Raw genomic sequence first — 17,122 nt, forward strand, 5'->3', positions numbered from 1 at the left:
TCCCAACAGATTTGTCTGCATATTTCCTCTTCTACTGCTTTCACCTATATAGCTTCTATCTACAGTTGTTTTCTTCCTTTATTCACTACAGAAGAGTCCTCTAACTCAAACCTTGCTCTTCTGTCCTTGAAGCAAACATACAGCCCAATTAAAGTTTATGAACTTTTTTTTTTTACTGTGAATAATGAATAAAAATAGATACAGAGGAAAAGTCTGCCTCAGGCCACTCCCAAACCTGCTTTTCTAATTTTTTTTCCCTACAAACTCTCAATCTATAACGGGAGGAAGGACTGATGATTCATTTATATTTCAAAGGAAAAGTCAGACTCAGGTGATCTTGGGAACTTTATAAAGGGGTAAAGCTCTGAAGAAGAGAGCACAATGGGGACCAGGGCAGGATTAGCAGATGAAACTGGGGGCACTAATTATTCAATCCCCAGGCTTTTCACAAAGCCTTTCTTATTTCATCATAGTTGAAAACTGTTTCTTGTTCTTCAAATCTCTTATGGAACTTTAGATGTCTCCTTTGTCCTTAACATATTCTACATTGCATCATACTTACTTATCTGTGTACATATCATAACTGTCAACCATGAGACTATAGTCAGAGCCCATGTCATTTTTCAACTTCGAATCACCAGAAACTAACATAATGCACATAGTAGTCACATAATAAATATTTGTGGAATTGAACTGATTCTACCAATGTTGGGAAGAAAGGTAAAATGCAGCAGGGTTCACTTTCCTCAATACTGATTCTGCCACCTATCCTAGACTTCCTTAGGGAAGGTGAGGAAAGATAGGGCTGAAGTAGGATTCCTAGGTGGCCATCTATATGTAAAGCACATTCTTGAGTCTGGTGTATGTAAATCAGAGACTACTTGTACCACTGAAAGCTTTCTTACATTCATTATGTTCATAGTCTCTTCAGTAGTCCAGGAAAACCCCAGCCATGCTTCACTTCTTTCCTTATTCTCCAGCCATCTTTTCAACAGCCTTCAGCACCCTTGACACCCTACATGTACTCTACCTTTGCTCCATTTCTGGAATCACAGTCAAATCAACTCTGCCCTTGATACTGGAAGAGGTGTGTGTGCCAATCTACTCCCTAATACCCCCCCTCCCCTTGCACACACATTGAGAGCCAAAGTGCTCCATCTTAACCTCTACTCCCCAATGTGTATTGTCCTCCCCTTTTAGAGTGTAAGTTCCTTGAGGACATGGATTGTCTTTGCTTTTGTATCATCAGTGCTTACATCACAGTAGCTGGTCACATAGTAAGTACTTAAATGCCTTTTCATTTCATTCAATATAAACTTCATGTTATCAAATAAAACAATGTCCAAATGAAATATTTTTTCAGATTATATTTATGGGAATTCTATCCAGTATGAATTTTCTGATGGAATATAAGTTGTGAGCTTTGACTAAAGGCTTTTTTTAAAATATTCTTTACAATGACAGAACTTTTCTCCAACATATTTATCTGAAACCTAAATGAAGGCTTTCTGAAAATTTATTACATTTTATAGGGTTTTCTCCACTATGAATTTTATGGTCTTCAGTATGGTGAGGAAGAAGCTTGAGGCCTTCCTACACTCATTATGTTCATAAAATTTCTCTCCAGTGTAAATTCTCCAATGGAGAATATTTGGATTATAACTAAAAGCTTTTACATATTCACTATACACAAGGTATCTCTCCATTGTGAACTTGCTAGTCTATAATAAGGCTTGAGCTGTGAACAACATTTATTGCACTTAAGAGGATTCTCTCCAGTGTAAATTTTACGATGCTGTATGAAGATCTCCTGGAAGGTAAAGACTGTCTCACTTTTCTGTTTGTACTGCCAGCATCCAGCAAGGTGCCTGGAACATGGCAGGCAATTAATAAAGCTTTCTGAATAATTGATTAAAAGATTTTCCCACATGCATTACATTCATGAGTTTTCTCCCCAATATAAATTCTTTGATGTAGGCTAAATTGTAAGTTCTGATTAAAAGCTTAACTCCATTAATTATACTGGGATTTCTCTCCTATATAAATTGATTGATGTTAAGTAAAGGTTGAGCTCCAGTTCAAGGATTTCCCCCATTTACAATACGTTAAGTTGTTTATTGGATAGGAATTTCTGATGTTAAGTAAGGTAAGAGTTGAAACCAAAAGCTTTGCCAACTTCAGCACATTTGTATGGTTTATCTCCAGTGTAAACTCTCTGATGTAGAATAAGGCTAGAGCTCTGATTACAGTTTTTTCACATTTTATATTCATGTTTTTTTTTTCTCCAGTGTGAACTCACTGATGTTGAAAAAGGTTTGAACTTAGACTGAAGGCTTTGTCACATCGAAAAAATTCATGGAGCTTCTCTCCTATATGAATTTTTTGATGTTGAGTTAATGGTGAGCTTTGACTGAAGGCTTTCCCACATTCATTACATTTATAAGGCTTCTCTCCTGTATGGATTATTTGATGTTGAATAAGTGTTGAGGCCCTACTAAAAGCTCTCCCACATTCATTGCATTTATAAGGTTTTTCCCCAGTGTGAATTCTCTGATGCAAAATAAGATGTGATTTTAATCCAAAAGCTTTTCCACATTCCTTACACTGGTTAGGTTTCTCTCCAGTATGAATTTGTTGATGTTGAATAAGGGTGGAGCTTCGGCTAAACGTCTTTCCACATTCATTACATTTATAAGGTTTCTCTCCAGTGTGAATTCTCTTGTGTAAAAAAAGGTGTGATTTGAGTCCAAAAGCTTCTCCACATTCATCACACTCATAGGGTTTCTCTCCAGTGTGAATTCGACGATGTCTATTAAGGTGTGAGCTCTGGCGAAAGGTTTTCCCACATTCATCACATTTATAAGGTTTCTCCCCCGTATGAATTCTCTTATGGATAATTAAGTCTGAATTGTACTTGAAATTTCTTTCACATGTATCACACTTATGGGCTTCCTCACCAGTATGAATTTGATTATGTCTACTAAGATGTGAGCTCTGGCTAAATGTTTTCCCACATTTATCACATTCATAAGGTTTCTCTCCAGCATGAATTCTTTTATGTACAATTAAATCTGAATTATATTTGAAATTTTTGCCACAAATGTCACACTTATGGACTTTCTCTTCTATAGTTTTTTTCTGATGTGTTATGAAGTTTGAGTTCAGCTTTAAGTTCCTACAAAATTCATTACATTCTTTGACTCTCTCTACCAAGGAGTTTTTCCTGTGGACAATGGTTATTTCTGTGAAATCTACATCCTGAGAAAGGAATTTCCTCAGTTTCTGCCCAGGTGGATCTTCTTGCTTTCTCTTTAATCTGCCTTCATGTGCACAAGGATCCCCAAACTTATATGCCATGGGATCACCTCTTCAGTGTCTTATTGATATCATCCCCTGAGGTCCTATTTCTTCATAAAATTCCCACTTTGGAGCAGGCTGCTTATTTTCAGCAATTACTTCAGAATCTGCAAAGATAAAAAGAAATTGTAAACTTTTATGTGATTCCTATGATAGAATAAAAGAAGTTGTTGAAGTGGGAAAAAAATCACCATAAAAAGTAGTGGTTAATAATTTGGAATTATACAAGGAAAGTCATTAACCAATTCATATCCTCTGACCTAGCAGCCTTTACCACTGTGCATAAATCCTAAAAAAAATCAAAGACAGGAAGGTCTCATATATGCTAAAATATTTGTAGCAGCATTTTTTTTATGGTACCAAACAAACTGGCACAAAGTGGCATTCCCATTGATTAGTGAATGGTTGAACAAACTGCAGTATATGAATGTGATAGAATATTATTGCCCCATAAAAAATGACAAATACAAGGAATTCAGGAAACCATGAGAAGACTTATATGAACTGATATAGAGTGAAATGAGAAAAACCAGTATGATATACAAAATAACTATAATAATTTAGCCACACGGAACACTAAAAGGCAGTTGGACTCAGATTAATTGCAGTGACTAATATAGGTCTCAGAAAACGTGATGAGGTGGCCTGGCCATACCAGATCTTAAGTTGTATTATAAAGAAGTAGTCATCAAAACTACTAGGTACTGGATAAGAAATAAAGTGGTGGATCAGTGGAATAGGTTAGGTACACAAGACATAATAGTCAATGACTATAGTAATCTACTGTTTGATAAACTCAAAGACTCTGGCTTCTGGGATAAGAACTCACTATTTGACAAAAACTGCTGGGAAAACTGGAAAAAAATCTGGCAGAAACATTTTACACTGCATACCAAAATAAAATCAAAATGGGTACATGAGTTAGATGTAAAGGCTGATACTATAAGCAAAATGGGAGAGCAAGGAATAGTTTGCCTGTCAGATTTATGAAGAAGTGAAGAATTTATGACCAAACAAGAGATAGAGAACATTATGAAATGCAAAATGGATAATTTTGATTACATTACATTGAAAAGTTTTTGCACAAAGCCAATGCGACCAAGATTAGGGGGGAAGCAGAAAACTGGGAAAGAATTTTTACAACCAGTGTCTCTGATAAAGGCCTCATTTCTAAAATATATAGAGAACTGAATCAAAGTTATAAGAATACAAGTCATTACCCAATTGATAAATGGTCAAAGGATATGAACAGGCAGTTTTCAGATGAAGAAATTAAAGTTATCTATAGTCACAGGAAAAATTGCTCTAAATCACTATTGATTAGAGAAATGCAAATCAAAGCAACTCTGAGGTACCAACCACATCACACCTATCAGATTGGCTAACATGACAAAACAGGAAAATGATAAATGTTGGAGAAGATGTGGGAAAATTGGAACACTAATACATTGTTGTTGGAGTTGTGAAATGGTTCAACCATTTTGGGGGAGCAATTTGGAACTATGCCTAAAGAGCTATAAAAATGTGCATACCTTTTGACCTAGCAATAGCAATTCTAAGTCTATATCCCAAAGAGATCATACAAATGAGGAAAGGACCCACATATACAAAAATATTTATAGCAACTCTTTTTGTGGTGGTAAAGAACTGGAAATTGAGGGGATGCCCATCAGTTGGGGAATGGCTGAGCAAATTGTGATATATGAATGTAATTGAATACTATTGTGCTATAAAAAATGATGAGCAGGCAGACTTCAGAAACACCTAGAAAGACTTGAATGAACTGATGATGAGTGATGTGTGCAGAACCAGGAGAACATTGTACACAGTAACAGCCATAATGTGAGATAACTAACTTTGATAGATTCATCTCTTCTTAGCAATGCAAAGATCTAAGACAACTCCAAAGGACTCATGATGGAAAATACTGTCCACATCCAGAAAAAAAAAACCATGGAGTCTGAAAGCAGTTCAAAGCATATTATTTGCTCTCTCTCTTTTTTCTTTTGTTTATTCTTCCTTGTGGTTTCTCCCATTGGTTGTAATTCTTCTTTACAACATGACTAATATAAAAATAGGTTCAATATGAATGTATATGTAGAGCCTATGTCAAATTGCATGCCATGTTGGGGTGGGAGGAGAGGAGAGATGGGGAGAAAATTTTGAACTCAAAATCTTATGAAAGTGAATTCTGAAAGCTAAAAATAAAATTTAAAAAAAGAAAACATGATGAAATACATTTTCCTCTTTTTGGTACAGAAATGGGGACTATGGAAGCAAAATATTTTATATGTTGTCACACAGTACCTGTGTCAGTTGGTTTTGTTAACATCTTTTTTGTTGTTGTTAATAGCAAGGGAAGTAGCTATTATCAACAAAAATGATGGGGTTAGGGGAGTAATAGTTATTTAAAAGAAGTATATAGCTTTGATATCTGCAGAATAGGTGTGGAACAGTCAGAAATGAAAGGAGGAAAAGTCAACAGGGGACTGAAGTGGTTTCTCTGGCTCAGTCTTGATTCTTCCTGGCCTAGGTGATACAAGTCCCTTGGGTTGCTTAAGGAGACAGCACAGTGGAAGGAGCTCTGAGAGTCAAACAATTTAGTTCCAGTCTCACTTCTGTCATTGATTTTCTGTGTGACCTTACCAGGGGTGGGGAACCTGTGGCCTTGAGGCCACATGTGGCCCTCTAGGATCTCAAGTGTGGCTATTTGACTGACTCTAAACTTTTTTTCTTTTCATATTTATTTTTCTTAAAAAGTCCAGAATAGATCAAAAGAACAATTATCAAGAAGTAGGTACCCAAAGCAAAAGCTAGAAGGTGGAGAAAAAAATACTTTGGGTAAGTTGAAGAGCCTCATTTTCACCTTATTGCAAAAGGAATAGTTCTAGATCAAACAAAGTAGACCCATCTCTTTCAATCTAGTTTCTCCTTTCTCTGACAATGCAGCTGGCCCTGCATGGGCTATGGATAAAGAGTCCATCAGTCATGGCTGATCAGCACTTGGCTAATTAGAAGGACCTGTCCCTACTGAGTCTTTTAAGGATTATGGACTCCTACCATCAATTTGTGACATGGTTTTGTTTCACACCTTGGAATCACAATCACTGCTGCAGACAACCGTGTCAAGCCTTTATGACCACAAATGAGGTCACAAAGAGTTAGACACAAGTAAAACAACTCAACAACAACAACAATATGGGGTGGGGAAAAACCCCTCCAAATACCTATAAAAAATGGCTCTAAACAAATTCTAAGGCAGCAGAACCCATAAAAAGACAGAGTGAAACAAATTTCCAGCCCAAGAAAACCTGGATGATTGATCAGAAAGGTATATCGTGAATGACTGGGAGCAGAGCGCAGTATGGCGTGGGCACGCAGGCTGCACCAAACCTGGAGCAGGCCTCAGAGGACTGAATCATGGGCAGCTGTAGTGGTTTCCAGACTCCTCAATCCACGAATGCCAAAGACAACTTAGAAGGTCAGTGGGAAAAGTGTGTTTCTGCGGTGCTGAGAGAGGAAGGTGAGGTCTCAGATCCAGTTCCCCAAGATAGTGGCCCTGGGGTGGGCAGCTGCTTCCTGAGCTTCTGGCCCACAGACTGAGGGGCAATCAGGTGGCTGATCAGAGGGGGATTGCAGGGATCTCTTTGCCAGTGCTGAGGCAGGAATCTCTTGCTTTGCCCGTGTGTGGATCTGGGTCACAGTTCTGGGTGGTGGTGCTGGGGTGAGGAGGAGCGCTGGCGTGGTGGAGCTTGTAGTGGCTGTGGAGAGAAACCCCTCCTCACAATTATGGGACAGAAAGGAATACTTGTGGTCACTAACAGACCGCAGCACAGGCCAGGAAAGGAGCAAAAACCTCGCCCCTTATCATACCACCTTTCAAGAACTGAAAATTTACGGGTCCCTACAAGTATCTCTGAAAACAGCTATATAAACCCCCGAAGCTTGGGACAGTACATTCTCCACATTGGAAGCAGACTCTTACCTTAACAAAGAGTTTAAAATTCAAGTAATTGGTCAGGATCATGAGCAAGCAGCACAAAAAGAGTCAGACTACATTATCTTACTTTGGTGACAAAGAAGATCAAAATATACAACCAGAAGAAGACAACAAAGTCAGAGCTCCTACATCCAAAGCCTCCAAGAAAAATATGAATCAGTCCCAGGCCTTGGAAGAGCTCAAAAGGGATTCTGAGAAGCAAGTAAGAGAAGTAAGTGAAAAACTGGGAAGAGAAATGAGAGTGATGCAAGAAAATCATGAAAAACAAGTCAACAGCTTGCTAAAGGAGACCCAAAAAAATACTGAAAAAATAACACCTTAAAAAATAGCCTAACCCAAATGGCAAAAGAGGTCCAAAAAGCCAATGAGGAGAAGAATGCCCTAAAAAGAAAATTGGCCAAATGGAAAAGGAAGTCCAAAAGATTACTGAAGAAAATATTTCCTTAAAAATTAGAATAGAGCAATTGGAAACTAGTGACTTTATGAGAAATCAAGACACTGTAAAACAAATCCAAAAGAATGAAAAATTAGAAAACAATGTGAAATATCTCATTGGAAAAACAACTGACCTGGAAAATAGATCCAGGAGAGAGAATTTAAAAATTATTGGACTATCTGAAAGCCATGATCAAAAAAAGAGCCTAGACATCATCTTTCAAGAAATTATCAAGGAAAACTGCCCTGATATTAGAACCAAGGGCAAAATAGAAATTGAAAGAATCCACGATCTCCTCCTGAAAGAGATCCCCAAAGGAAAACTCCTAGGAATATTGTAGCCAAATTCCAGAGTTCCCAGGTCAAGGAGAAAATATTACAAGCTGCCAGAAAGAAACAATTCAAGTATGTGGAAACACAATCAGGATAAACAAGATTTAGCAGCTTCTACATTAAAGGACCGCAGGGCATGGAATATAATATTCCAGAGGGCAAAGGAGATAGGATTACAAACAAGAATCACCTACCCAGCAAAACTGAGTATAACCCTTCAGGGGAAAAAACGGTCATTCAGTGAAATAGAGGACTTTCAAGCATTTTGATGAAAAGACCAGAGCTGAAATAGAAAATTTGACTTTCAAATACAAGACTCAAGTGGAACATGAAGAGGTAAACAGGAAAGAGAAATCATAAGAGACTTATTAAGTGAACTGTTTACATTCGTGCATGGAAAGATGATGTTTATAACTCATGAGACCTTTGTCAGTATTAGGGTAGTTGGAGGAAAAAAATTATATGTATGTATAGGCAGATAGATTAGATAGATAGATAGATAGATAGATGGCACAGGGCAAGTTGAAGATTAAGGGGTCATATCTGGAGAATAAAATTAAGGGATGAGAGAGGATTATATTTGGAGAAGAAGAAAGGGAGACGTAGAATGGAGTAAATTATCTCACAAAAAAAAAAACAGAAAAGAAAATGCTCTTACAATGGAGGGGAAATGGGGGAAGGTGAGAAGGAATGAGTGAATCTTATTCTCATAGGATTTGGCTCATGGAGGGAATAACATACACATTCAATTGGGTAAGGAAATCTGTCTTACCCTACGGGAAAAGAGAGCAGGGGGATGATAGAGAGGAGGACAGATTGGGAAAGAGGGTAATCAGAAGCAAATACTTCTCAAGAGGGACAGGGTCAAAGGAAAGAACAGAATAAATGGGAGGGGAGGATAGGATTAAGGGAAATAGAGTTAGTTTTTCACAACATGTCTACTGTGGAAGTGTTTTGCATAACTACACATGTATACCCTATATTAAGTTGCTTGCCTTTTCAATGAGGGTGGTTGGGGAGGGAGGAAGGGAGAAGAATTGAAACCTAAAGTTTTTTAAAAACATATGTTTAAAAAAAATGTTTTCACTTGCTACTGGGAAATAAGAAATACAGGAAATGGGGTACAGAAGTCTGTCCTGCCCTATAGGAAAATAGAAGGGGAAGGGGATAAGAGAAGGGGGGAAGAGATAGAAGAGAGGACAGACTAGGGGAAGGTATATTCAAAATGCATGCCATCTTGTGGTGGGGGGAGGGATGAGATGGGGTGAAAATTTAGAACTCAAAATCTTGTGGAAGTAAATATTGAAAACTGAAAATAAATAAATTTATATTAAAAAAGAAAACAAAAAATACAAAATGGGGTGGGGTGGTTTAAAACCCACTCTTCCATATAAATTCTTAGTTTTGGCCTTCAAGTCTTTCCCGGTACTAATTAATATTGTTCTTTGTGTATTTCATATTCTCCATTTCCCTGTCTTGTCCTGCCTTCTCCTATAATAATCATAGCTTACATATATGTATATATATATATATATATTTGTGTATGTATGTGTGTGTACGTATATGAAGAGAGAGAGAGAGAATGAGCTTACTATGTTTTAGGCACTACGCTAAATGATTTACAATTATCTCATTTGATTTTCACAACAACCTTGGGAGGTAGGTGCTATTATTATGCCTGTTTTGCAGATGAGGCAAACAGGGGTTAAGTGACTTGCTGAGGGTCACACATCTAACAAGTGTCTAAGGACAGACTTGAACTCAAGTCTTCCTGACTCCAGGTCTACCACTCTAACCACTTTAATCATACCACCTCCATCCGTGGAATGGATACCATTATCTGTTGTAGCTCTTTCCTGCCTTCAAGGTCCAATGCAGGTGCCATCTCATCCAAGAAGGATACCCTCACCAAGTAAAAGTGATCTCTCATTTCTCAGAAATCTCATTTGCACTTATATCACTCTTCTTTGTCTCAATTATTAACACACTTGTGTTGTCCCCATCCATTAGCTTGTAAGCTCCTTGAAAGCAAGGTCCATGTTGTAACTGTCTCTGGGCCATTCCATGGAGTACACTCTCAGTACCCCTAAACATATCCAGGAATTCCAAGGGCGTGGTGACTCATCATTTGAGCCTACTGGGGATGTTGAACTCCCTGGCTGCTTCTAGTCATGTGATGGACCAACTGAAAGGACTTTGCCATTTTAGAAGGATGTAAACTACTCCCCATGACTGAAATAGGGGAACAGGGTGCTGCATCTGTTAAAAAAAAAAAGTAGCTTCTGGCTTGGCCCACAGAAGTAGAGAAGGGCAGTTAGGTGATGCAGTGGATAGAGCACTGGGCCAGGAGTCAGGAAGACCTGATTCAAATCCAGCCTCAGACACTTACTAGCTGTCTGACCCTGGACAAGTCACTTAACCCTGTTTGCCTCAGTTTCCTCATCCGTAAAATGAGCTGGAGAAGGAAATGGCAAACTACTTCAGTATCTTTGCCAGGAAAAGTCCCAACGGGGTCATTAAGAGTAGGACATGAGTGAAATAACTGAACAACAAAGAAGTAGAGAAGGATAGGTATCATGGCTATCCTGCTACTGCTCTTCACATGGAACATGGATTTAAAATTAGAAGGGCTTGTACCAAGGGTCTTGGCTGCCTTTGCCCCTTTGGTATTTGTTCTTTCTTGATCTTATTTCCCAAGATGGAGGCTTGGAAATGTCTAGCCTTGGAACAGACCTTAAGAGTTTGAAAGGGCTGGAGGGCTATGTCTGCCGGAACCATTGGTAGTGGCAGAGCAGTGGATTGTGGAAGCAGCTGAGGTTGGGTTTGGAATGAAGTGATAGTGCTGAGCTGGGGTGAGATATAAAATGCCTCACGAACAGCCTTAAAAAACTGTTTCGTATATTTATGAGGTTAAAACATTAACCTCCTAGCAGATTGTAATAGTAGTTACATGTCAAATTACTAAATCCTACTCTGTTTTTTAGTTTTTCTTATGTGAACAGGAATAAATTATCTATTCCAAACTTGATTTATATTGTATATTGAGTATTTCTTTTTCTCCCCTTTAAGGAAATCCCAGACTTATGATCCATAATTTAATTTGCTACAATTAAAATTGTCCTTGGGGAGGAGGGCTTAAGGAGACAATAAGTGTGGGAAAAAAGAGCCCCTTCTCACCAAAGGTCAAGTTCCCCAGGACGGAACCTGGTCCAAACTATATCCCTGGAAATGTTCAGGGGTACTGAGAGTGTGCTTCATGGAATGTCCAAACTACATAGTCTACAAAAGTGGAAGTGCTGCAGAACCCCATGCCCTATGTGCCCCGCATCAGTGCCTCAAGGCTAGATTTGCATTCCTGGGTACTGAGCATAGAGATTGCTTTTTACATAGTATATGTGAAATACATTTTTGCTGAATTAAATTGAAGGACAAAAGATGTGTTGGTTTATGCTGGAAACCCGGTGCTGTATCACAGCTCAGTTCTAGTCTTCAGTCTAAAGGAACAGGTGGAGTTAAAAAGCTCTAGAGGTCTAGCTGTGAGGGAGTGGATAAGCTCTCTGATGGAAGAGCAGGAAGGAATGGATGAAGGGAGGTAGGTTATAGGGGAGACATCTAGGTATAAAGGATAGATTCTAAATTACTAGCTATTTAGGTCTCTCCCTGCCAGTAAGAAAACTTTAGGGACACTGACACTGGGGTGTTGAGAGAAACGGTCTCTAGGATAGCTCAAAGAAACTGTCCAATTTCACCATGGCTGAGGCCAGGGAGCAAGTGTGTTACTATCTCTGGGTCAAAAAGAGATGAGGAAATCTTGGTTCATAAGTCACAAACCAGCAAAGCACTGCATAAGTCCCACAGCAGGAGACCTGGGTATTAGAGGGAGCAGATTCTAAATTGCAGAATCAGGCAGAAGTCTCATTCCAGGAATGTCACATTCCTATAATTTTCTAAACTCTTCATTTAACTCCTTCAGGTGGTCTATAGTATATTCTAAGACAGTATCATTTATGTTCCTATCTCCACTGACTTGTATCTAAATGCTCTCTATCCTGATTTCACCCCTGAGAACTCAAATTTTCTCATGTGTGCTTATCTTAATATAAATGCTGCTTTATTGCTCCCTATATTTCATTCCTTTTGACTAAGATCTATACCCTTTTAGAGCTATAGTCCTGTCATGTGTAGTTTCCCATTTGCCTCACAGGATCATAGACTTAGGGCTAGAAAGGCCTTAAAGTTCATCAGATCTGAACCCTTTCATTTTGCAGATGAGGAAACTGAGGCTTGGAGAGGTTAAGTGACTTATCCATGGTGTCAAAGGCAGAATTTGAACCCTGTTTCCAAGTCTAGTGCATGATCTACTCAATAATATTGCCTTTTCTACGTCAGGATTTCTAGTTCATCCAGTTTTTAACATGTGATTTATGTTCCCTTCCCAAATATTCCTTTCTGTTCTGAATCCCATACCTTCAGTTGGCAATAATAATGAAAATAACACCTATACGTCCCTGGTCTTCAGATTTTGCCCAGGATTTTATAATTCTTAGCAATCCCAGGAGGACAGAAAATCTCTCCATGTTAGGTCAACAATATTGCTCAGAAGGGATTTATTATTATTAATAATAATATAGCTAGCACTTATATAATGCTTTAAGATTTACAAAGCACTTTACAAATATTATCTCATTTTATTCTCACAATAACCCTGGGAGGTAGCTGCAATTCAGAAGATAGCATTACTTCTCTCTTCTTCTTTCAGTGGATGAATGAATAACATTTATTAAGTGCTTCCTGGGTACAAAGCACTGGGGATACAAATAGAACAGTACGACAGTCACTGCTCTCAAGGAGCTCACAATATATCGAGGAGACAACACATAGGGAAGATTTCAGCTGCAAATCAGATGGAAAAGTCTCATGGTCCTTGGGTTGTGGTGGCCATGCAGATGGTCACGCTTCTCAAACATAATTTCCATTGACAAAATCCCATAAGTTTCTGATGTTGATCCATTTGACAGTGCCAAAGACTTCAGTGAAAAAACTTTCTTTTATCATTTCTCTCAACCAAGGTCACTTGTGTTTATGTCATCTTTTGTTGGAGCATCTTTCCCATCAACAGGGAAAGCCTCGTTCTTATTACTCAGATCCAAATATTCAGTGCTCTTTCGCTCTTTCTTTCTCTTCTGGGACATACTTTTTTTTGGTCTTTGCTCTCTTTAAATCCTCTTCATTCTTGTTTCCTCCTTAAAATATTTCTTCCATTCTTTCAGGGAATGATTCATTCTCCAAGGTAACTTGAAGAATCAAAGAGATATATTTCTCTAGGCTTCTTTATTTCAGGATAAACACCAACTCACATTTTGTGCACACACATGGTCAAATATAACAAAGTCTCCACGTGGCACTGGAAATTTCTCCTTGCCCTCCATATTGCTAAAGGACAAAACCTCATTCCTTCATCTTTTTGGTAGCCTTCCTGACTCACCCGCAGGGCTGACCATTATGAGAAATCAAATGCTTACCATGCCCGTTCACCACTTAGAGAGCTGAAACAGGGGGGTCTCTAGAAAGAGGTTTGATTTTATTAGTGAAGGCTTCCCACTTTTTTTCATGATTGGACAATGTAGCCTTTTCAACATTGGTCTAGAAGATACTGGCTGCATTTACCATCCTATATGTGGCTTTTACAGTATATATAATCTGAGTGTGGCTTCTAATAATACTCTTATTACTTTGTCAAACAGTTTTTGGTTAGAAGACTATGACCCCACTTATTTAACACTGCAAGGATCTGTGATTTGGCTTGTGCGGATCCCCCTACTGGCAAAGTTTGCCACTCATCAACACCTTAAGTAGATTCCTGTGTTACTATGGCCCAAAAAATTCTTCGCTGGGTATCCAGTCTTCTGGTAATGTGCCTCTCTTCACTTAGACTTGTCTTTGAATGATAATCATACTGCCCATCTCTGGGCCTGAACTCAAAGCCTTTTTAGTTTAATGATGTTGCCAGAACTTTTCTTTGCTGGCCTAAGCTTCAAGAAACAAAACAATCTCCAAGCCACTGTAAGGATGTACCTATACCAAGCAAAAAAAAAAATACATCTTTGATGGATTTGCTGTGCTATAGAATTTTAAATGCCTAGGAAAGAACATCTTCTAAATCTAGCACCTGGGGCATCAAAAAATGGCAGCTATTTTTTTTTAAATTTTCATATTAGTCATGTTGTAAAGAAGAATTAGAACCAATGGGAGGAACCAGGAGAAAGAAGAAACAAAACAAAATAACAACAATAACAAAAGAGAGCAAATAGTATGCTTCAATCTGCATTCAGACTCCATAGTTCATTCTCTGGATATGGACAACATTTTCCATCATGAATCTTTTCGAGTTGTCTTAGATCTTAGATCCTTGCATTGCTGAGAAGAGCAAAGTCTATGAAAGTTAGTCATCTCACAATGTGGCTGATACTGTGTACAATATTCTCCAGGTTCTGCTCACTTCACTCAGCATCAGTTCATATAAGTCTTTCCAGGTTTTTCTGAAGTCTGTCTGCTTATCATTTCTTATAGCACAATAGTATTCCATTACATTCATATACTACAACTTGTTCAGCCATTCCCCAACTGATTGGGATCCCCTCAATTTCCAATTCTTGGCCATCATAAAAAGAGCTGCTATAAATATTTTTGTACAGGTGGGTCCTTTTCCCATTTTTATAATCTTTCTTTTTTAAAAAATAAATTTATTTATTTATTTACTTCTACAAGATTTTGAGTTCCAAATTTTCACCCCATCTTCTCCCTCTCCCCACCCCAAGATGGCATGCATTCTGAATACCCCTTCCCCTAGTCTGTCCTCCCTTCTCTCTCTCCCCTTCTATTTTCCTGTAGAGCAGGATAGATTTCTGTACCCCATTTCCTGTATTTCTTATTTCCCAGTTGCATGTGAAAACACTTTTTTTAAATGTATTTTTAAAACTTTGGTCTCCAAATTTTCTCCCTTCCTCCCTCCCCATCCACCCTCATTGAAAAGGCAAGCAACTCAATATAGGTTATAATGTGCAGTTATGCAAAACACTTTCATAGTAGACATATTGTGAAAAACTAACTCTATTTCCCTTAAACCTAACCTGCTCCCCCCATTTATTATAGTCTTTCTTTTGACCCTGTCCCTCCTCAGAAGTATTTGCTTCTGATTACCCCTTTCCCAATCTGCCCTCCTCTCTATCATCCCCTGCTCTCTTGTCCCTTCCCCCCTATTTTCCTGTAGGGTAAGACAGATTTCCATAACCAATTGAGTGTGTGCATTATTCCCTCCATAAGCCAAATCTTATGAAAATAAGATTCACTCATTCCCTCTCACCTTCCCCCGTTTCCCCTTTTCTTTTTTGTTTTTTTGTGAGATAAATTACCCTGTTCTACCTCTCCCTTTCTCCTTCTCCTAGTATAATCCCCTCTCACCTCTTAATTTTATTCTCCAGATATGACCCTTATCTTCAACTCACCCTGTGCCTATCTATCTATCTATCTATCTATATCTATCTATACATATAATTTTTTCCCTCCAACTACCCTAATACTGACAAAGGTTTCATGAGCTATAAATATCATCTTTCCATGCAGGAATGTAAACAGTTCAACCTTAGTAAGTCTCTTATGGTTTCTCTTTCCTGTTTACCTCTTCATGCTCCTCTTGAGTCTTGTATTTGAAAGTCAAATTTTCTATTTAGCTCTGGTCTTTTCATCAAGAATGCTTGAAAGTCCTCTATTTCACTGAATGACCATTTTTTCCCCTGAAGGATTATACTCAGTTTTGCTGGGTAGGTGATTCTTGGTTGTAATCCTATCTCCTTTGCCCTCTGGAATATTATATTCCATGCCCTGCGTCCTTTAATGTAGAAGCTGCTAAATCTTGTGTTATCCTGATTGTGTTTCCACATACTTGAATTGTTTCTTTGGCAGCTTGTAATATTTTCTCCTTGACCTGGGAACTCTGGAATTTGGCTACAATATTCCTAGGAGTTTTCCTTTGGGGATCTCTTTCAGGAGGAGATCTGTGGATTCTTTCAATTTCTATTTTGCCCTCTGGTTCTAATATCAGGGCAGTTTTCCTTGATAATTTCTTGAAAGATGATGTCTAGGCTCTTTTTTTGATCATGGCTTTCAGATAGTCCAATAATTTTTAAATTCTCTCTCCTGGATCTATTTTCCAGGTCAGTTGTTTTTCCAATGAGATATTTCACATTGTTTTCTAATTTTTCATTCTTTTGGATTTGTTTTACAGTGTCTTGATTTCTCATAAAGTCACTAGCTTCCAATTGCTCTATTCTAATTTTTAAGGAAGTATTTTCTTCAGTAATCTTTTGGACTTCCTTTTCCATTTGGCCAATTTTGCTTTTTAGGGCATTCTTCTCCTCATTGGCTTTTTGGACCTCTTTTGCCATTTGGGTTAGGCTATTTTTTAAGGTGTTATTTTCTTCAGTATTTTTTGGGTCTCCTTTAGCAAGCTGTTGACTTGTTTTTCATGATTTTCTTGCATCACTCTCATTTCTCTTCCCAGTTTTTCCTTACTTCTCTTACTTGCTTCTCAGAATCCCTTTTGAGCTCTTCCAAGGCCTGGGACTGATTCATATTTTTCTTGGAGGCTTTGGATGTAGGAGCTTTGACTTTGTTGTCTTCTTCTGGTTGTATATTTTGATCTTCTTTGTCACCAAAGTAAGATAATGTAGTCTGACTCTTTTTGCGCTGCTTGCTCATGATCCGGACCAATTACTTGAGTTTTAAACTCTTTGTTAAGGTAAGAGTCTGCTTCCAATGTGGAGAATGTACTGTCCCAAGCTTCAAGGGTTTGTACAGCTGTTTTCAGAGATACTTGTAGGGACCCGTAAATTTTCAGTTCTTGAAAGGTGGTATGATAAGGGGCGAGGTGTTTACTGCTTTCCTGGTCTGTGCTCTGGTGTATAAGTGATCACAAGCAGTCTCTTCTGTCTTGCAACT

The 17,122-nt window shown here is 38.3% G+C and overlaps 1 protein-coding gene across 1 annotated transcript in view; it reads right to left on the minus strand.

The window, feature by feature from the left end:
* Positions 1 to 332: 332 nt before the first annotated feature.
* Positions 333 to 17,122, minus strand: part of LOC110214414 (uncharacterized) — a 31,719-nt gene continuing 14,929 nt past the window's right edge. Inside the window, exon 2 of the mRNA XM_020995332.2 lies at positions 333 to 3,464. Within this exon, the coding sequence (XP_020850991.1) occupies positions 2,296 to 3,357 (1,062 nt within the window). The 5' untranslated portion in view covers positions 3,358 to 3,464 and the 3' untranslated portion in view covers positions 333 to 2,295. The remainder of the gene's footprint in view (positions 3,465 to 17,122) is intronic.

This window comes from Phascolarctos cinereus, unplaced genomic scaffold, assembly GCF_003287225.1.
Source record: "Phascolarctos cinereus isolate Bilbo 61053 unplaced genomic scaffold, phaCin_HiC Scaffold_4;HRSCAF=312, whole genome shotgun sequence".
In the NCBI taxonomy this organism is placed as follows: Eukaryota; Metazoa; Chordata; class Mammalia; order Diprotodontia; family Phascolarctidae; genus Phascolarctos; species Phascolarctos cinereus.